Source organism: Rattus norvegicus, chromosome 1 (assembly GCF_021556685.1).
Source record: "Rattus norvegicus strain SHRSP/BbbUtx chromosome 1, alternate assembly SHRSP_T2T, whole genome shotgun sequence".
Classification (NCBI taxonomy): Eukaryota; Metazoa; Chordata; class Mammalia; order Rodentia; family Muridae; genus Rattus; species Rattus norvegicus.
This window is the reverse complement of record NC_141534.1, coordinates 77,339,059-77,361,554: the sequence shown is the minus strand read 5'-3', so window position 1 is coordinate 77,361,554 and position 22,496 is coordinate 77,339,059. Positions and strand designations below refer to the sequence as shown.

General features: G+C 40.2%; 1 protein-coding gene across 1 annotated transcript in view; it reads left to right on the top strand.

Moving 5' to 3' along the window:
• Nlrp4a (NLR family, pyrin domain containing 4A) overlaps positions 1–22,496 on the top strand; it is an 87,013-nt gene that overhangs the window by 29,220 nt on the left and 35,297 nt on the right. The window contains exons 3-5 of the mRNA NM_001106220.2: positions 9,717–11,289; positions 20,225–20,383; positions 20,864–21,028. Of these exons, the coding sequence (NP_001099690.1) occupies positions 9,717–11,289; positions 20,225–20,383; positions 20,864–21,028 (1,897 nt within the window). The remainder of the gene's footprint in view (positions 1–9,716; positions 11,290–20,224; positions 20,384–20,863; positions 21,029–22,496) is intronic.

Here is a 22,496-nt window from a genome sequence, read left to right as displayed (position 1 = left end):
GTTTTTGATCTTAGCCAATCGCACTGGTGTGAGGTGAAATCTCAGGGTTGTTTTGATTTGCATTTCCCTTATGACTAAAGATGTTGAACATTTCTTTAGGTGTTTCTCAGCCATTCGGCATTCCTCAGCTGTGAATTCTTTGTTTAGCTCTGAACCCCATTTTTTAATAGGGTTATTTGTTTCCCTGCGGTCTAACTTCTTGAGTTCTTTGTATATTTTGGATAGAAGGCCTCTATCTGTTGTAGGGTTGGTAAAGATCTTTTCCCAATCTGTTGGTTGCCGTTTTGTCCTAACCACAGTGTCCTTTGCCTTACAGAAGATTTGCAGTTTTATGAGATCCCATTTGTCGATTCTTGATCTTAGAGCATAAGCCATTGGTGTTTTGTTCAGGAAATTTTTTTCCAGTGCCCATGTGTTCCAGATGCTTCCCTAGTTTTTCTTCTATTAGTTTGAGTGTGTCTGGTTTGATGTGGAGGTCCTTGATCCACTTCGACTTAAGCTTTGTACAGGGTGATAAGCATGGATCGATCTGCATTCTTCTACATGTTGCCCTCCAGTTGAACCAGCACCATTTGCTGAAAATGCTATCGTTTTCCATTGGATGGTTTTGGCTCCTTTGTCAAAAATCAAGTGACCATAGGTGTGTGGGTTCATTTCTGGGTCTTCAATTCTATTCCATTGGTCTATCTGTCTGTCTCTGTACCAATACCATGCAGTTTTTATCACTATTGCTCTGTAATACTGCTTGAGTTCAGGGATAGTGATTCCCCCTGAAGTCCTTTTATTGTTGAGGATAGCTTTAGCTATCCTGGGTTTTTTGTTATTCCAGATGAATTTGCAAATTGTTCTGTCTAACTCTTTGAAGAATTGGATTGGTATTTTGATGGGGATTGCATTGAATCTGTAGATTGCTTTTGGTAAAATGGCCATTTTTACTATATTAATCCTGCCAATCCATGAGCATGGGAGATCTTTCCATCTTCTGAGGTCTTCTTCAATTTCTTTCTTCAGTGTCTTGAAGTTCTTATTGTACAGATCTTTTACTTGCTTGGTTAAAGTCACACCGAGGTACTTTATATTATTTGGGTCTATTATGAAGGGTGTCGTTTCCCTAATTTCTTTCTCGGCTTGTTTCTCTTTTGTATAGAGGAAGGCAACTGATTTATTTGAGTTAATTTTATACCCAGCCACTTTGCTGAAGTTGTTTATCAGCTTTAGTAGTTCTCTGGTGGAACTTTTGGGATCACTTAAATATACTATCATATCATCTGCAAATAGTGATATTTTGGCCTCTTCTTTTCCGATCTGTATCCCTTTGATCTCCTTTTGTTGTCTGATTGCTCTGGCTAGAACTTCAAGAACTATATTGAATAAGTAGGGAGAGAGTGGGCAGCCTTGTCTAGTCCCTGATTTTAGTGGGATTGCTTCAAGTTTCTCTCCATTTAGTTTAATGTTAGCAACTGGTTTGCTGTATATGGCTTTTACTATGTTTAGGTATGGGCCTTGAATTCCTATTCTTTCCAGGACTTTTATCATGAAGGGGTGTTGAATTTTGTCAAATGCTTTCTCAGCATCTAATGAAATGATCATGTGGTTCTGTTCTTTCAGTTTGTTTATATGATGGATCACGTTGATGGTTTTCCGTATATTAAACCATCCCTGCATGCCTGGGATGAAGCCTACTTGATCATGGTGGATGATTGTTTTGATGTGCTCTTGAATTCGGTTTGCCAGAATTTTATTGAGTATTTTTGCGTCGATATTCATAAGGGAAATTGGTCTGAAGTTCTCTTTCTTTGTTGTGTCTTTGTGTGGTTTAGGTATAAGAGTAATTGTGGCTTCGTAGAAGGAATTCGGTAGGGCTTCATCTGTTTCAATTTTGTGGAATAGTTTGGATGATATTGGTATGAGGTCTTCTATGAAGGTTTGATAGAATTCTGCACTAAACCCGTCTGGACCTGGGCTCTTTTTGGTTGGGAGACCTTTAATGACTGCTTCTATTTCCTTAGGAGTTATGGGGTTGTTTAACTGGTTTATCTGTTCCTGATTTAACTTTGATACCTGGTATCTGTCTAGGAAATTGTCCATTTCCTGAAGATTTTCAAATTTTGTTGAATATAGGTTTTTATAGTAAGATCTGATGATTTTTTGAATTTCCTCTGAATCTGTAGTTATGTCTCCCTTTTCATTTCTGATTTTGTTAATTTGGACGCACTCTCTGTGTCCTCTCGTTAGTCTGGCTAAGGGTTTATCTATCTTGTTGATTTTCTCAAAGAACCAACTTTTGGTCCTGTTGATTCTTTCTATGGTCCTTTTTGTTTCTACTTGGTTGATTTCAGCTCTGAGTTTGATTATTTCCTGCCTTCTACTCCTCCTGGGTGTATTTGCTTCTTTTTGTTCTAGAGCTTTTAGGTGTGCTGTCAAGCTGCTGACATATGCTCTTTCCTGTTTCTTTCTGCAGGCACTCAGCGCTATGAGTTTTCCTCTTAGCACAGCTTTCATTGTGTCCCATAAGTTTGAGTATGTTGTATCTTCATATTCATTAAATTCTAAAAAGTTTTTAATTTCTTTCTTTATTTCTTCCTTGACCAGGTTATCATTGAGTAGAGCATTGTTCAATTTCCACGTATATGTGGGCATTCTTCCCTTATTGTTATTGAAGACCAGTTTTAGGCCGTGGTGGTCCGATAGCACTCATGGGATTATTTCTATCTTTTTGTACCTGTTGAGGCCCGTTTTTTGACCAATTATATGGTCAATTTTGGAGAAAGTACCATGAGGAGCTGAGAAGAAGGTATATCCTTTTGCTTTAGGATAGAATGTTCTATAAATATCCGTTAAGTCCATTTGGCTCATGACTTCTCTTAGTCTGTCGACATCACTGTTTCATTTCTGTTTCCATGATCTGTCCATTGATGAGAGTGGGGTGTTAAAATCTCCCACTATTATTGTGTGAGGTGCAATGTGTGTTTTGAGCTTTAGTAAGGTTTCTTTTACGTATGTAGGTGCCCTTGTATTTGGGGCATAGATATTTAGGATTGAGAGTTCATCTTGGTGGATTTTTCCTTTGATGAATATGAAGTGTCCTTCCTTATCTTTTTTGATGACTTTTAGTTGGAAATTGATTTTATTTGATATTAGAATGGCTACTCCAGCTTGCTTCTTCTGACCATTTGCTTGGAAAGTTGTTTTCCAGCCTTTCACTCTGAGGTAGTGTCTGTCTTTGTCTCTGAGGTGTGTTTCCTGTAGGCAGCAGAATGCAGGGTCCTCGTTGCGTATCCAGTTTGTTAATCTATGTCTTTTTATTGGGGAGTTGAGGCCATTGATATTGAGAGATATTAAGGAATAGTGATTATTGTTTCCCTTTATATTCATATTTGGATGTGAGGTTATGTTTGTGTGCTTTCATTCTCTTTGTTTTGTTGCCAAGACGATTAGTTTCTTGCTTCTTCTAGGGTATAGCTTGCCTCCTTATGTTGGGCTTTACCATTTATTATCCTTTGTAGTGCTGGATTTGTAGAAAGATATTGTGTAAATTTGGTTTTGTCATGGAATATCTTGGTTTCTCCATCTATGTTAATTGAGAGTTTTGCAGGATACAGTAACCTGGGCTGGCATTTGTGTTCTCTTAGGGTCTGTATGACATCAGTCCAGGATCTTCTGGCCTTCATAGTTTCTGGCGAAAAGTCTGGTGTGATTCTGATAGGTCTCCCTTTATATGTTACTTGACCTTTTTCCCTTACTGCTTTTAATATTCTTTCTTTATTTTGTGCGTTTGGTGTTTTGACAATTATGTGACGGGAGGTGTTTCTTTTCTGGTCCAATCTATTTGGAGTTCTGTAGGCTTCTTGTATGCCTATGGGTATCTCTTTTTTTAGGTTAGGGAAGTTTTCTTCTATGATTTTGTTGAAGATATTTACTGGTCCTTTGAGCTGGGAGTCTTCACTCTCTTCTATACCTATTATCCTTAGGTTTGATCTTCTCATTGAGTCCTGGATTTCCTGTATGTTTTGGACCAGTAGCTTTTTCCGCTTTACATTATCTTTGACAGTTGAGTCAATGATTTCTATGGAATCTTCTGCTCCTGAGATTCTCTCTTCCATCTCTTGTATTCTGTTGGTGAAGCTTGTATCTACAGCTCCTTGTCTCTTCTTTTGGTTTTCTATATCCAGGGTTGTTTCCATGTGTTCTTTCTTGATTGCTTCTATTTCCATTTTTAATTCCTTCATCTGTTTGATTGTGTTTTCCTGGAATTCTTTCAGGGATTTTTGCCATTCCTCTCTGTAGGCTTCTACTTGTTTATTAATGATTTCCTGTGTTTCCCTAAGTGTGTTCATGTCTTTCTTGAAGTCCTCCAGCATCATGATCAAATATGATTTTGAAACTAGATCTTGCTTTTCTGGTGTGTTTGGATATTCCATGTTTGTTTTGGTGGGAGAATTGGGCTCCGATGATGGCATGCAGTATTGGTTTCTGTTGCTTGGGTTCCTGCGCTTGCCTCTCGCCATCAGATTATCTCTAGTGTTACTTTGTTCTGCTATTTCTGACAGTGGCTAGACTGACCTATAAGCCTGTGTGTCAGGAGTGCTGTAGACCTGTTTTCCTCTCTTTCAGTCAGTTATGGGGACAGTGTGTTCTGCTTTCGGGCGTGTAGTTTTTCCTCTCTACAGGTCTTCAGCTGTTCCTGTGGGCCTGTGTCTTGAGTTCACCAGGCAGCTTTCTTGCAGCAGAAAATTTGGTCTTACCTGTGGTCCCGAGGCTCAGGTTCGCTCGTGGGGTGCTGCCCAGGGGCTCTCTGCAGGGGCAGCAACCAGGAAGACCTGTGCCGCCCCTTCCGGGAGCTTCAGTGCACCAGGGTTCCAGATGGTCTTTGGCTTTTTCCTCTGGCGTCCGAGATGTGTGTGCAGGGAGCAGTCTCTTCTGGTTTCCCAGGCTTGTCTGCCTCTCTGAAGGTTTAGCTCTCCCTCCCACGGGATTTGGGTGCAGAGAACTGTTTATCCGGTCTGTTTCTTTCCGGTTCCGGTGGTGTCTCAGGCAGGTGTCCTGCTGCTCCTGGGCCCTCCCCCACGGGAGCCAAGAGGCCTTATACAGTTTCCTCTTGGGCCAGGGATGTGGGCAGGGGTGAGCAGTGTTGTTGGTCTCTTCAGCTCTGCAGCCTCAGGAGTGCCCACCTGACCAGGCGGTTGGGTCTCTCTCTCACAGGGTCTGGGAGCAGAGAGCTGCTGCGGGCCGGGATCCGCGGGTGTGGGACTTCCGGTAAACACAGAACGTGCCCGGTCCTAGAGAAATTCTGCTTCCGTGTGTCCCAAGCTCACCAGGCAGCTTTCTTGCAGCAGAAAATTTGGTCTTACCTGTGGTCCCGAGGCTCAGGTTCGCTCGTGGGGTGCTGCCCAGGGGCTCTCTGCAGCGGCAGCAACCAGGAAGACCTGTGCCGCCCCTTCCGGGAGCTTCAGTGCACCAGGGTTCCAGATGGTCTTTGGCTTTTTCCTCTGGCGTCCGAGATGTGTGTGCAGGGAGCAGTCTCTTCTGGTTTCCCAGGCTTGTCTGCCTCTCTGAAGGTTTAGCTCTCCCTCCCACGGGATTTGGGTGCAGAGAACTGTTTATCCGGTCTGTTTCTTTCAGGTTCCGGCGGTGTCTCAGGCGCAGAAGTCCTGCCGCTCCTGGGCCCTCCCCCACGGGAGCCCAGAGGCCTTATACAGTTTCCTCTTGGGCCAGGGATGTGGGCAGGGGTGAGCAGTGTTGGTGGTCTCTTCCGCTCTGCAGCCTCAGGAGTGCCCACCTGACCAGGCGGTTGGGTCTCTCTCTCACCGGGTCTGGGAGCAGAGAGCTGCTGCGGGCCGGGATCCGCGGGTGTGGGCGAATATAACTTTCTCTTAGCGCCACATGATATGTTCCCCAAAATTGACCATATAATCCATCACAAAATAGGCCTCAACAGATACAAGAGGAATGAAATAATGCCATGCATTCTAACAGATCACACAGACTAAGGCTGGTCTTCAACAACAACAAAAATGACAAAAAGCCCACATATGATGGAAGTTGAACAACACTCTACTCAATGATAACTTGGTCAAGGAAGAAATAAAGAAATTAAAGACTTTTTAGAATTTAATAAAAACAAAGGCACAACATTCCCAAACTTATGGGACACAATGAAAGCAGTGCTAAGAGGAAAACTCAACTCTGAGTGCCTGCAAGAAGAAACAGGAGAGAGCATACATGAGTAGCTTGACAGTACACCTAAAAGCTCTAGAACAAAAAGAAGCAAATACACCCAGGAGGAGTAGATGGCAGGAAATAATCAAGCTCAGGACTGAAATCAACCAAGTAGAAACAAAAAGAACTTTAAAGAGAAACTCAACAAGATAGATAAACCCTTAGCCAGACTAACCAGAGGGCACAGAGACAGTATCCAAATTAACAAAATCATAAAAGAAAAAGGAGACATAACAACAGAAAATGAAGAAATTCAAAATTTTTTTCAGATCTTATTACAAAAGCATAGATTCAACAAAACTGGAAAATCTAGATTAAATGGACAATTTTCTAGGAAGACACAAGGTACTGAACTTTAATCAGGGTCAGATAAATCTTCTAAACAGTCCCATAACCCCTAAAGGAATAGAAGCAGTCATTAAAAGTGTCCCAACCAAAAAAAGCCCAGGACCAGGTGGGTTTATGGCAGAATTCTAGCACACCTTCAAAGAAGACCTAATATCAATACTCTTCAAATGATCCCACAAAATAGAAACAAAAGGAACACTACCCAATGTGTTCTTTGAAGCAACAATTAAGCTTATACCTAAACCACACAAAGACCCTACAAAGAAAGAGAACTTCAGACCAATATCCCTCAATAAAATTCTTGCAAACTAAATCCAAGAACACATCAAAAAGATTATTCGCTGTGACCAAGCAGGCTTCATCACAGGGATGCAGGGATGGTTCAATATATGGAAATCCATCAATGTAATTCAGTAGATAAAGGAAAAGAAAAACCACATGATTATCTCATTAGATACCGAGAAAGCATTGACAAAATTCAAAACCCCTTCTTGCTAAAAGTCTTGGAAACATCAAGAATTCAAGGCCCATATCTAAACATAGTAAAAGCAATATACAGCAAACCAGAAGTCAACATCAAACTAAGTGAAGAGAAACTTAAAGCAATCCCACTAAAATCAGGCCCTAAACAAGGCTGCCCACTCTCTCCCTACATATTCAACATTGTACTTGAAGCTCTGGGCAGTGCAATTAGACAACAAAAAGAGGTCAAAGTTACAAATTGGAAAGAAATATCACTATTTGCAGATGATATGGTAGTATACTTAAGTGACTCCCAAAACTTCCACCAGAGAACTCCTTAACCTGATAAAATTTCAGCAAAGTGGCTGGATATAAAATTACCTCAATCAAATCAGTAGCCTTCGTCTACTCAAATGATAAACCGTCTGAGAAAGAAATGAGAAAAACAGCACTCTTCACAATATTCACAAGTAATAAACCTCTGTGTGAGTCTAATGAAGCAAGTTAAAATCTGTATGACAAAAACGTTGTCTCTGAAAAAGAAATGAAAGAGGATCTCAGAAGACGGTAAGATCTCCCATGCTCATGCTCATAGATTTGCATATTAATATAGTAAAAATGGCCATCTTGCCTAAACCAGTACACAGATTCAAAGTAATCCCCCATATTCCATTCAACTCTTCATAGACTTAGAAAGAGCAATTTGCAAATTCATTGGCAGTAACAAAAATCCCAGGCTATCAAAAACTCTTCTCAACAATACACGAACTTCTGGGGGAATCACTATCCCTGACCTCAAACTGTATTACAGAGCAATTGTCATTAAAAACTGCATGGTAATGGTACAGAGACCGGCAGGTAGATCAATGGGGAAGCCTCCTCAAGACAGCCAACTGGAGTTCCCATGTACAGTAATTAGTGTCCTGTCAAGCAATAATCCCAATTCTAAAAGCATATAATGTTAAGAAGGTTACATTAACAAATCTGACTCTCATAACATCATCAAATTGTATTTTCACAGCATCCAGCTTAAACCAGGTTGGGAAGTTGAAGCCAGCTGGAGCTCCCAGTTCAGCTCGTTTTCCATAGCTTAGTTTCACTGGATTCTAATTTGGGCTTCTTATTCCACTGCAGGCACTTTCATATCATGGGGAAAACAGTCATAAAATATGCTTGAAATGCTTCATATTTTACCTGTCCTCAAGGGCATAGTATTTTTATGCTTGATCTGTTTTATTCTCGTCTCTTCCTGTTACAGAATTAGGGTCACCCTATTCCTAGACAAGAACCCAAGAAGGTGGGTACTACATTTAGACATGTTTGGGTCTGAAATGAGGAAGACAGACAACCTTACTTCAAGTGGCAGCTTTTAAAAGAGCCTGTGACAATTTAACAGTGTAACATTCCTGATACACACAGAAATGCAACTGTGATCCTGGCCAGTGCATAAACTTCTCACTTAAACTAGCCTTGTTTTGGGCCAACAGATTACAAAATCATAAAAACATATATCATAAGGGGGCTGAAGAAATGAATCAGTGGCCAAGAGCATGTTCCTCTCTTGTAGAGTGCCTGAGTTCAGTTCCCAGCACCCGTGTGTGGGTTATTCATGGACAGTGGTAAATCCAGCTCTGAGTTGTGGTGGGATTTAATGTGTCTGACCTCTATAGGAAACCACTAAAACAATTTTTTTTTGTATTTCAGTATTTAATACTAAAACTAAGTGGACATATTGCCATTATGTATTTAACTATATTATGTTTTAATTAAATCTTAGAGTCAAGATCAAAATATAACAAAGTCTGTGATTTGTTTTGGGTTCAATTTAAGGGAGGCACCAACCCACTTTTCATGAAGCATGCAAATGTTACACTGACAAAAGTTCGTAATCCAGTACTGAGTCTCTTGATCCTGCCATGTAGCCACATAGAAGCTCCAAGTAGTCACATGGGCCTCCACCATGCATTACTGTGGGTGTCCCATGATGAAATCTGTGATCTCAGAATGTATTTCTGCCTTAGTTTCTAACCTTTGTTGTACCCAGTTTACTCAGCCTCACTGGTAGAATAGCCTTTTATTTCCCACTTCTCTTCAAGGCTATTCTTGCCACATAGAAGGTGTTTCTGCAGCACACAGTTCTCTATGTGCCCTCCCTTTGACCTTTGACCATTGTCCCATAACAGTAGTGACCATCCTCCACTGTCACTCTTCCTGACTGCATTGACCGTATGTGGCCTTTTATTTATTCTTGTGAATTCTAGAATATGGTTAGTAATTTTCACAAAACCTTGCTGGAGTTTTATTGAGATGACAGTGAGTCTTTAATAAGAACTGAATCTTTATACTTGTGAGTCTTCTAATTTGCTAGTGTGGTATGTCTTTTTTTTTAACGTTACTTTGGTTTCAATGTTTTATAGTACTTCAAAGGTTTTACAAATTTATCAGTAGTTTAACAAGTTCAAAAATCAAATCAGTATTTGATTATTAGGATTTTCTTATGCTATTGTAAACATTTATTTAAAGCTTATGTTCTAATTGGTACCAGTGTAAGGAAATACATTCAATTTTTATATAATAGCCTAAAACAAATTATTTTAATGATCCATTCTGGTAATTAAAGTGTTATTGTCAGATGTGGGGCAATGCTTAACTTTGATATATTGTGGATTTATTTCCCTTGTTCTCAGGATACCCAAAATTATACCGAGCTCATCTGAAGACAAAGCTGACCCATGACAGTTCCAGAATATTTAATATTAATATTCAGGATTTTTTGAAGGAGAAATTTACCAAGGATGACCATGATCGTTTTGAGACCCTTCTTCAATCAAAGGGAACTGAATCGAAGCCACAGGTGGTGGTCCTGAGTGGTGTTGCTGGAATTGGCAAGACACTGATGTTGAAGAGGTTAATGCTGGCCTGGATAGAAGGCCTCGTGTTTCCATACAAATTCTCCTACATCTTCTACTTCTGCTGTCAAGAAGTGAAGCAGTTGAAGACAGCTAGCCTGGCTGAACTGATCTCCAGAGAATGGCCTGACCCCTCAGCTCCCATAGAGGAGATTCTATCTGAACCTGAAAAACTCTTATTTATCATTGACAGCTTAGAAGGGATCGAATGTGATTTGTTCAAATGTGATTCAGAGCTGTGTGATAACTGCATGGAGAAGCAGCCAGTGAATATACTGTTAAGCAGTTTGCTCAGAAAGAAGATGCTCTTAGAAGCCTCTCTCCTCATTTCCACTACCCCAGAAACTTTTGAAAAGATGGAGGACAGGATTGAGTACACACATGTGAAAATAATAACAGGACTTAATGAGAGCGATATTAAGATGTGTTTCCACAGATTATTCCAAGATAGGAACAGAGCCCAGGAAGCCTTCAGTCTGGTGAGAGAAAATGAGCAGATGTTGACTATATGTCAAGTCCCTGTGCTCTGCTGGATGGTGGCTACTTGTCTAAAAACAGAAATAGAGAAGGGAAGAAATCTAGTCTCCACCTGCCGACGGACCACCTCTCTGTACACTACTTATATCTTCAATTTGTTCATTCCCCAAAGTGCCCATTCTCCAAGTAAGAAAAGCCAAGACCAGCTGCAGGGCTTGTGTTCTCTAGCTGCAGAGGGCATATGGACTGACACATTTGTTTTTACTGAGGAGGCTCTCAGGAGAAATGGGATCCTGGATTCTGACATCCCCACACTATTGGACATTGGCATGCTTGGAAAGATGGGAAAATTTGAAAATTGTTACATTTTCCTCCACCCATCTCTCCAGGAGGCCTGTGCTGCCATCTTTTATCTGCTAAAGAGCCATGGAGACCACCCTATCGAGGACGTAAAAAGTGTAGAGGCACTCTTGTTTACATTTCTAAAGAAAGCCAAAGTACAGTGGATTTTGGGGGGCCGTTTCATCTTTGGCCTTTTACATGAATCAGAACAAAAAAAGCTAGAGGCATTTTTTGGCCACCAGTTGTCCCAGGAAATAAAACATCAGCTGTATCAGTGCCTGGAAACCATAAGTGTCAATGAAGAGCTTCAAGAACAGATAGATGGCATGAAGTTGTTTTACTGTCTGTTTGAGATGGAGGATGAAGACTTTTTAATGGAAGCAATGAACTATATGGAACAGATTAACTTTGTGGCTAAGGATTATTCTGATGTTATTGTTGCTGCCTACTGCTTAAAACACTGTTATACACTGAAGAAACTATCCTTTTCTACCCAAAATATTCTTAATGAAGAACACGAACACAGCTGTATGTGAGTCCCTTCACTATTTTTTTCAGTCCCACTTTCAGAATCTGCCCTGGTGTATTGATGATTTATATAGACAGATTTAAAACTTACCCTTACTGGTGGTTCAACAGTAAGTGATAGACCTAGAAACTACGTACAGACAAACCACAAAACCAAACTCAAAAGGTTGTGTGTGTATATACGTATATGTAATATACATATGTGTGTATACACATGTATATACATACTTTGTATAAATATGTATGTATATAAACGTATTCATATATATTCATATATGCATATATATAAGCTGTCAATTTTAGAGATGGTGGTGCACATAAGGGACAGCAGGGAGATAGTAATGGAATACTATGTCAATTACATGGTTTTAAAAATAAATTTAAAAAGAAAATAGAGCATTTATGGGACAAAACAAGAAATTCACCTGTTTTTTTGTTTTTTTTTTTTATTAACTTGAGTATTTCTTATATACATTTCGAGTGTTATTCCCTTTCCCGGTTTCCGGGCAAACATCCCCCTCCCCCCTCCCCTTCCTTATGGGTGTTCCCCTCCCAACCCTCCCCCAATTGCCGCCCTCCCCCCATAGACTAGTTCACTGGGGGTTCAGTCTTAGCAGGACCCAGGGCTTCCCCTTCCACTGGTGCTCTTACTAGGATATTCATTGCTACCTATGGGGTCAGAGTCCAGGGTCAGTCCATGTATAGTCTTTAGGTAGTGGCTTAGTCCCTGGAAGCTCTGGTTGCTTGGCATTGTTGTACTTTTGGGGTCTCGAGCCCCTTCAAGCTCTTCCAGTTCTTTCTCTGATTCCTTCAATAGGGGACCTATTCTCAGTTCAGTGGTTTGCTGCTGGCATTCGCCTCTATATTTGCTGTATTCTGGCTGTGTCTCTCAGGAGCGATCTATATCCGGCTCCTGTCGGTCTGCACTTCTTTGCTTCATCCATCTTGTCTAATTGGGTGGCTGTATATGTATGGGCCACATGTGGGGCAGGCTCTGAATGGGTGTTCCTTCAGTCTCTGTTTTAATCTTTGCCTCTCCCTTCCCTGCCAAGGGTATTCTTTTTCCTCATTTAAAGAAGGAGTGAAGCATTCACATTTTGATCATCCGTCTTGAGTTTCGTTTGTTCTAGGGATCTAGGGTAATTCAAGCATTTGGGCTAATAGCCACTTATCAATGAGTGCATACCGTGTATGTCTTTCTGTGATTGGGTTAGCTCACTCAGGATGACATTTTCCAGTTCCAACCATTTGCCTACGAATTTCATAAAGTCATTGTTTTTGATAGCTGAGTAATGTTCCATTGTGTAGATGTACCACATTTTCTGTATCCATTCCTCTGTTGAAGGGCATCTGGGTTCTTTCCAGCTTCTGGCTATTATAAATAAGGCTGCTATGAACATAGTGGAGCACATGTCTCTTTTATATGTTGAGGCATCTTTTGGGTATATGCCCAAGAGAGGTATAGCTAGATCCTCAGGCAGTTCAATGTCCAATTTTCTGAGGAACCTCCAGACTGATTTCCAGAATGGTTTTACCAGTCTGCAATCCCACCAACAATGGAGGAGTGTTCCTCTTTCTCCACATCCTCGCCAGCATCTGCTGTCACCTGAGTTTTTGATCTTAGCCAATCGCACTGGTGTGAGGTGAAATCTCAGGGTTGTTTTGATTTGCATTTCCCTTATGACTAAAGATGTTGAACATTTCTTTAGGTGTTTCTCAGCCATTCGGCATTCCTCAGCTGTGAATTCTTTGTTTAGCTCTGAACCCCATTTTTTAATAGGGTTATTTGTTTCCCTGCGGTCTAACTTCTTGAGTTCTTTGTATATTTTGGATAGAAGGCCTCTATCTGTTGTAGGGTTGGTAAAGATCTTTTCCCAATCTGTTGGTTGCCGTTTTGTCCTAACCACAGTGTCCTTTGCCTTACAGAAGCTTTGCAGTTTTATGAGATCCCATTTGTCGATTCTTGATCTTAGAGCATAAGCCATTGGTGTTTTGTTCAGGAAATTTTTTCCAGTGCTCATGTGTTCCAGATGCTTCCCTAGTTTTTCTTCTATTAGTTTGAGTGTGTCTGGTTTGATGTGGAGGTCCTTGATCCACTTGGACTTAAGCTTTGTACAGGGTGATAAGCATGGATCGATCTGCATTCTTCTACATGTTGCCCTCCAGTTGAACCAGCACCATTTGCTGAAAATGCTATCTTTTTTCCATTGGATGGTTTTGGCTCCTTTGTCAAAAATCAAGTGACCATAGGTGTGTGGGTTCATTTCTGGGTCTTCAATTCTATTCCATTGGTCTATCTGTCTGTCTCTGTACCAATACCATGCAGTTTTTATCACTATTGCTCTGTAATACTGCTTGAGTTCAGGGATAGTGATTCCCCCTGAAGTCCTTTTATTGTTGAGGATAGCTTTAGCTATCCTGGGTTTTTTGTTATTCCAGATGAATTTGCAAATTGTTCTGTCTAACTCTTTGAAGAATTGGATTGGTATTTTGATGGGGATTGCATTGAATCTGTAGATCGCTTTTGGTAAAATGGCCATTTTTACTATATTAATCCTGCCAATCCATGAGCATGGGAGATCTTTCCATCTTCTGAGGTCTTCTTCAATTTCTTTCCTCAGTGTCTTGAAGTTCTTATTGTACAGATCTTTTACTTGCTTGGTTAAAGTCACACCGAGGTACTTTATATTATTTGGGTCTATTATGAAGGGTGTCGTTTCCCTAATTTCTTTCTCGGCTTGTTTCTGTTTTGTATAGAGGAAGGCAACTGATTTATTTGAGTTAATTTTATACCCAACCACTTTGCTGAAGTTGTTTATCAGCTTTAGTAGTTCTCTGGTGGAACTTTTGGGATCACTTAAATATACTATCATGTCATCTGCAAATAGTGATATTTTGACCTCTTCTTTTCCGATCTGTATCCCCTTGACCGCCTTTTGTTGTCTGATTGCTCTGGCTAGAACTTCAAGAACTATATTGAATAAGTAGGGAGAGAGTGGGCAGCCTTGTCTAGTCCCTGATTTTAGTGGGATTGCTTCAAGTTTCTCTCCATTTAGTTTAATGTTAGCAACTGGTTTGCTGTATATGGCTTTTACTATGTTTAGGTATGGGCCTTGAATTCCTATTCTTTCCAGGACTTTTATCATGAAGGGGTGTTGAATTTTGTCAAATGCTTTCTCAGCATCTAATGAAATGATCATGTGGTTCTGTTCTTTCAGTTTGTTTATATGATGGATCACGTTGATGGTTTTCCGTATATTAAACCATCCCTGCATGCCTGGGATGAAGCCTACTTGATCATGGTGGATGATTGTTTTGATGTGCTCTTGAATTCGGTTTGCCAGAATTTTATTGAGTATTTTTGCGTCGATATTCATAAGGGAAATTGGTCTGAAGTTCTCCTTCTTTGTTGTGTCTTTGTGTGGTTTAGGTATAAGAGTAATTGTGGCTTCGTAGAAGGAATTCGGTAGGGCTCCATCTGTTTCAATTTTGTGGAATAGTTTGGATAATATTGGTATGAGGTCTTCTATGAAGGTTTGATAGAATTCTGCACTAAACCCGTCTGGACCTGGGCTCTTTTTGGTTGGGAGACCTTTAATGACTGCTTCTATTTCCTTAGGAGTTATGGGGTTGTTTAACTGGTTTATCTGTTCCTGATTTAACCTCGATACCTGGTATCTGTCTAGGAAATTGTCCATTTCCTGAAGATTTTCAAATTTTGTTGAATATAGGTTTTTATAGTAAGATCTGATGATTTTTTGAATTTCCTCCGAATCTGTAGTTATGTCTCCCTTTTCATTTCTGATTTTGTTAATTTGGACACACTCTCTGTGTCCTCTCGTTAGTCTGGCTAAGGGTTTATCTATCTTGTTGATTTTCTCAAAGAACAAACTTTTGGTCCTGTTGATTCTTTCTATGGTCCTTTTTGTTTCTACTTGGTTGATTTCAGCTCTGAGTTTGATTATTTCCTGCCTTCTACTCCTCCTGGGTGTATTTGCTTCTTTTTGTTCTAGAGCTTTTAGGTGTGCTGTCAAGCTGCTGACATATGCTCTTTCCTGTTTCTTTCTGCAGGCACTCAGCGCTATGAGTTTTCCTCTTAGCACAGCTTTCATTGTGTCCCATAAGTTTGAGTATGTTGTATCTTCATTTTCATTAAATTCTAAAAAGTTTTTAATTTCTTTCTTTATTTCTTCCTTGACCAGGTTATCATTGAGTAGAGCATTGTTCAATTTCCACGTATATGTGGGCATTCTTCCCTTATTGTTATTGAAGACCAGTTTTAGGCCGTGGTGGTCCGATAGCACGCATGGGATTATTTCTATCTTTCTGTACCTGTTGAGGCCCGTTTTTTGACCAATTATATGGTCAATTTTGGAGAAAGTACCATGAGGAGCTGAGAAGAATGTATATCCTTTTGCTTTAGGATAGAATGTTCTATAAATACCTGTTAAGTCCATTTGGTTCATAACTTCTCTTAGTCTGTCTAAGTCTCTGTTTAATTTCTGTTTCCATGATCTGTCCATTGATGAGAGTGGTGTGTTGAAATCTCCCACTATTATTGTGTGAGGTGCAATGTGTGTTTTGAGCTTTAGTAAGGTTTCTTTTACGTATGTAGGTGCCCTTGTATTTGGGGCATAGATATTTAGGATTGAGAGTTCATCTTGGTTGATTTTTCCTTTGATGAATATGAAGTGTCCTTCCTTATCTTTTTTGATGACTTTTAGTTGAAAATTGATTTTATTTGATATTAGAATGGCTACTCCAGCTTGCTTCTTCTGACCATTTGCTTGGAAAGTTGTTTTCCAGCCTTTCACTCTGAGGTAGTGTCTGTCTTTGTCTCTGAGGTGTGTTTCCTGTAGGCAGCAGAATGCAGGGTCCTCATTGCGTATCCAGTTTGTTAATCTATGTCTTTTTATTGGGGAGTTGAGGCCATTGATATTGAGAGATATTAAGGAATAGTGATTATTGCTTCCCGTTATATTCATATTTGGATGTGAGGTTATGTTTGTGTGCTTTCATTCTCTTTGTTTTGTTGCCAAGACGATTAGTTTCTTGCTTCTTCTAGGGTATAGCTTGCCTCCTTATGTTGGGCTTTACCATTTATTATCCTTTGTAGTGCTGAATTTGTAGAAAGATATTGTGTAAATTTGGTTTTGTCATGGAATATCTTGGTTTCTCCATCAATGTTAATTGAGAGTTTTGCTGGATACAGTAACCTGGGCTGGCATTTGTGTTCTCTTAGGGTCTGTATGACATCAGTCCAGGATCTTCTGGCCTTCATAGTTTCTGGCGAGAAGTCTGGTGTGATTCTGATAGGTCTCCCTTTATATGTTACTTGACCTTTTTCCCTTACTGCTTTTAATATTCTTTCTTTATTTTGTGCGTTTGGTGTTTTGACAATTATGTGACGGGAGGTGTTTCTTTTCTGGTCCAATCTATTTGGAGTTCTGTAGGCTTCTTGTATGTCTATGGGTATCTCTTTTTTTAGGTTAGGGAAGTTTTCTTCTATGATTTTGTTGAAGATATTTACTGGTCCTTTGAGCTGGGAGTCTTCACTCTCTTCTATACCTATTATCCTTAGGTTTGATCTTCTCATTGAGTCCTGGATTTCCTGTATGTTTTGGACCAGTAGCTTTTTCCGCTTTACATTATCTTTGACAGTTGAGTCAATGATTTCTATGGAATCTTCTGCTCCTGAGATTCTCTCTTCCATCTCTTGTATTCTGTTGGTGAAGCTTGTATCTACAGCTCCTTGTCTCTTCTTTTGGTTTTCTATTTCCAGGGTTGTTTCCATGTGTTCTTTCTTGATTGCTTCTATTTCCATTTTTAATTCCTTCAACTGTTTGATTGTGTTTTCCTGGAATTCTTTCAGGGATTTTTGCGATTCCTCTCTGTAGGCTTTTACTTGTTTATTAATGTTTTCCTGTGCTTCCCTAAGTGTGTTCATGTCTTTCTTGAAGTCCTCCAGCATCATGATCAAATATGATTTTGAAACTAGATCTTGCTTTTCTGGTGTGTTTGGATATTCCATGTTTGTTTTGGTGGGAGAATTGGGCTCCGATGATGGCATGTAGTCTTGGTTTCTGTTGCTTGGGTTCCTGCGCTTGCCTCTCGCCGTCAGATTATCTCTAGTGTTACTTTGTTCTGCTATTTCTGACAGTGGCTAGACTGTCCTATAAGCCTGTGTGTCAGGAGTGCTGTAGACCTGTTTTCCTCTCTTTCAGTCAGTTATGGGGACAGAGTGTACTGCTTTCGGGCGTGTAGTTTTTCCTCTCTACAGGTATTCAGCTGTTCCTGTGGGCTTGTGTCTTGAGTTCATCAGGCAGCTTTCTTGGAGCAGAAAAGTTGGTCTTACCTGTGGTCCCGAGGCTCAAGTTCGCTAGTGGGGTGCTGCCCAGGGGCTCTCTGCAGCGGCAGCAACCAGGAAGACCTGTGCCGCCCCTTCCGGGAGCTTCAGTGCACCAGGGTTCCAGATGGTCTTTGGCTTTTTCCTCTGGCGTCAGAGATGTGTGTGCAGGGAGCAGTCTCTTCTGGTTTCCCAGGCTTGTCTGCCTCTCTGAAGGTTTAGCTCTCCCTCCCACGGGATTTGGGTGCAGAGAACTGTTTATCCGGTCTGTTTCCTTCAGGGTCCGGCGGTGTCTCTGGCAGGTGTCCTGCTGCTCCTGGGCCCTCCCCCACGGGAGCTCAGAGGCCTTATACAGTTTCCTCTTGGGCCAGGGATGTGGGCAGGGGTGAGCAGTGTTGGTGGTCTCTTCCGCTCTGCAGCCTCAGGAGTGCCCACCTGACCAGGCGGTTGGGTCTCTCTCTCACCGGGTCTGGGAGCAGAGAGACGAAATTCACCTGTTTTGATAATAGCTTCCTTTTTGTAAGATTCATTTTTAATTTATATGTGTGTAGCTACATGTTAGTATGCACATGTGTGGAGATGGCCTGAATGGCCAGAGGAAGTCATCAGATCCCCTGGAGCTATAGTTCAATGCCAGATGTGGGTTCTGGGATCCAAATTCTTATTATCTGAAGAATCTTAAATACTGAACTGTCTGCAGTCCAACAGGCTCTATTTTGAGCCCCAGATGGACTCTTTTAAAGATAATTCTATTGTTCTTATTAATATTTTTTTTGTTAATTGTTTTGAGACTGGGTCTTACTATGTAGATGTGGCAAGCCTGGAACTCAGATAGATATCCATGTGCCAGTCTCCAGAGTACTGGGATTAAAGGAATTTGCCACCGGGCCTGGCTATTTTTGTTAATTATTAGTTTGCATATTTATGAGGTCACAGTGATACATTAGTTCATATATGCATGAGCCCAGGAAGTAGCTCATTATGCAGAGTATTGTGTGGTATAATGTACAGGTCCTGGAACTGTTCCCAGACTCATAAAACTGAGTATAAGGGAATATGCCTGTAATCTAAATACTGTGCCAGGCTTAGAATGTATAAGACAATGTATGTGAAGAAAGCAACACATTAATCACACTTAGCCAGGTATGAGAGTATCATATTTGTAACACCAGCACTCAGGAAACTGAAGCAAAAAGTTCACTCAGCATTTTAAAGGAACTTGGGCTACATACAATGTGGGTTCCAGGTCAGTCTGGTCTAAAGAGTGTGATTTTTTCCAAAAACAAAAAGTCAAAACCCAAAATAACCAAATTAAACAAAAAATACATTTGTATAGTTTCTGATCTTTTGGCTCTATTTTTTCTATCCTGAGAATAGAATCCAGGGCATCGTATATATAAGGCTAGAATGTGACCAGGAATGGCAGCCCAAGCTTATGTTCTTGAGACATGATTTAGCCTTCTATTTGTTCTGTAATCAAGGCTGGCATTGAATTTCTGGTCTTTCTGCAGCAATAATATAAGTTAACGTGATTCCTTAGGAGCCCTATAATTTATCCTTGGAACTCATTTCATATTTGAAGTCTTATTAGGTGAGCTGGCACAATGACTCAGCAGATACAAGGTACCTTCCCTCAAATCTGATGACCCTTAGACCACATAGGAAAACTGATCCTGAGTTCCACAGGTTGTTCATTGACTTCCATACACACATCATGACACATACGTTTCCACACACAGAAATGTTACAAGGCAAATTTTATTATCCTGTTAGAGGTAAATAAAGTAGACAAACTCATTAATACTATCTAAGATTATAAACTTAAAAAAACAAAAGTAAGTAAAAAAAATAAAAATAGACTGAGTAAGTAGTGGCATCTGAAGGTTGAGCCAGAAGGTTTTGTTGTAAGTTTTGACTCAGTGGCTATGGCACCCTTTTTCATTTTTTTATTCTAAAACTACCTGGGTTATCTATGAAGCAGGTTTTCTCAACTTTGACACTGCCATGCTATCTGGGTTATCTTATCCTGTTGTGGGAATGGGAAGGGTAAATGAAAGCCGCAGATAAGTCTGGTTCCCCATGGGTAGGTTCTCAGAATCCTCTGATATTTTCCCAATAGACATTAACTGCATCTCTACCTCAAGATGTAGCAGCCAGACTCCCACAGAACTTGTCATATGTCTGACTAAGAACTGAAAACATGAAATGACCTTAGCTAGCTACCCTTACTCAGTATAGGAGTCAGTTTGCTACATTCATGTGCTGTTAATGGCTTGACTTAACATTTTGTAAATGAGTAGAATCTGAAAGTGCTGACAGGTATTATAATCAATTTATTTTTATTTTATGAATGATTTTGCCTAAACATGTGCATGTTCATGGTGTCCATGCAATGCCCAAGGTAGACAGAAGACTGTGTCAGGTAAACCTGGAATTGGAGTTATGGATAGTTGTGAGCCACCATGTAGGTGCTGAAAACTGGACTCAGGTCTTCTGGGAGAAAAGCCAAATACTCTTAGCCACTGAGCCATCTTTCCAGATCTTTGAATTAACTTACTAACTGTGTAACATATCCCTCTCTCCTCTTTTACAGGGAAAATCTTCTAACCTGTTGGCGTCATATTTGCTCTGTGCTCATAAACAGTAAGGACATCCAGGAACTCCAAATAAAAGACACTAATCTCAATGAACCAGCATTCTCAGTCTTGTATAATAGTTTGAAGTACTGCAATGACACCCTTAAAGTACTTGTGTAAGTTAGAGGTATATTTGATTTAGTCGTATAACAGAAGTAACAGACTAGCCTACCCACCATCTCCTAGCTAACTGAATAAATGAAGGCTTGTTCAGTCTAAAATAGAATCTCACTGTCTTTCAACTTCTAATGTCTGTTGCTGATCCTTATTCATTGAGGGGTGTCCCATAAATTATAGGATGATGAGATAGTGTGTGTGTGTGTGTGTGTGTGTGTGTGTGTGTGTGTGTGTGTGTTGGGGGAAGGGGGCTCTGCTCTTTAGATGCTAGTAGCTTCCTCATATAATAGCCAACCTTGCTTTCACACATTTCCACACAAGTTCCACATAGAAGGGAAAAATCTCCCAGTTTGAGAAACAGTGAGCTGTGTCATGGGGTTCTAAAATTACTTATGTTGTTACTGCAGGATATAGAATCTTGCCGAAGATGACAGCTCAGGCTGGGTGGAAATTGATTGATCCCACTCTTTATTTTGCAGGGAAAATAATGTGTTCTTCTTATGTGAAAAGTACCTGTTCTTTGAGTTGATTCAGAATTGCAATTTACAGCACTTGAACCTCAACCTCACATTCCTCTCCCACAGTGATGTGAAACTGTTGTGTGATGTCTTGAACCAGGCAGAATGCAACATAGAAAAACTGGAGTAAGTCTGTGTGGTCTATTATCTCACTGACTCCCCTCAAAGAAGGCATCTTAATTTTGATCCATTTCCTGTGATTTAAAAATCCTCTAACCTAAGAAATGGTAGAAAAAAATGTTTACTGGACTCAAAAGTTCAACTTATGAGCCATCGCTATGGAAAATCAAGGTAGCAAAACCTGGATGCACAGTCACATCACATGCACTATCAAGAGCATAGAGCAATGGATTAATGCACACATGCTAGTGATCAACTCACTTTCTTCACTCCTATACAGGTCAGGATCCTGCTTCCTGAGGAAAGGTGCCCCCCCCCACAGTGGCTGAGTCTTACCATCTCAGTTAACTTCATTAAGACATTGCCCATAAACATGTCTACAGGCCAACCTTTTCTAGAGAACCACTCATTGAGATTCCCTTTCTAGGTGACTATAGATTGTGTGGAGGTGACAAAAATCATCACAGAACTAGTTTTTAATTTGTTCACTTGTGTCCTATTTTTCTATTCATGTGTAGACTTCCTTACTTTAAAACCTGATCATAGCTAGTCAATGAGGTGGTTCAGTGGATTAAGGCATTTGCTGCCAATCCCACGACCCAAGTTCTACCCCCGGGACCCACATGTAGAAAGGAAAGAATCAACTTCCACAAGTTGTTCTCTTTTGCCACACATTCTCCACATTGTCTTTTGTATGCTATAGCATATGTAATAGTGCATACATACAAAATGTAAATAAATAAATGAATGCAATGGATAATAATGTAAAATACTGTGTTGTTATGAGCTACTGTTGCCCTTTCAGAGGTCCAGAGTTCAATATTCATACCCAGCATGGTGGTTCACAACCAACTGTAACTCGAGTTTCACAGAATCTTCTATCTTCTGTCACGTGTAGGCATTAGGTATTTGTATGATACACAGAAATACACAGGCAAAACACATGTGAAACAAAAATTGTGTAAGTCTAATTTATTTTTTTCTTAAATTTAACTGATTATGGAATGTGAAGGTTAATTTCTAAGTGGGTATATTTACTTTGGAAATCATTACTTTGCTTCAGATTTCATGGCTCCCAATGTACCTTAGAACTCAGAACTGCTAAGTGTACTGTCTGTGAGTGAGTACTGTCTATGGTTGCATGAGTCCATTTGCTGAAAGATGGGGGCTAATCTGAACCATTCATTGCAGGTGTTCATACCAGAAAGTTGTAATTATGACTGATAGTAAACTAGCTGAAAAACATGTGGCTATTGATCATATCTAAATGGATCTCAAATATTGTTGGCAGCACGAATTTGATTCAAAGGATGTCATGTGGTTCACATACAATGTTTAAAATGGCCAGGACTGTGGTATTAGAGGCAAGGAGAGTGGTTCCTGGTCTGCAGCTAGTGACAGAAAAGCTGAATGGGAATTAATATGAAGGACTACAGTACTTGATGTATATACTTTATCCTAATTTTCTGCCCTA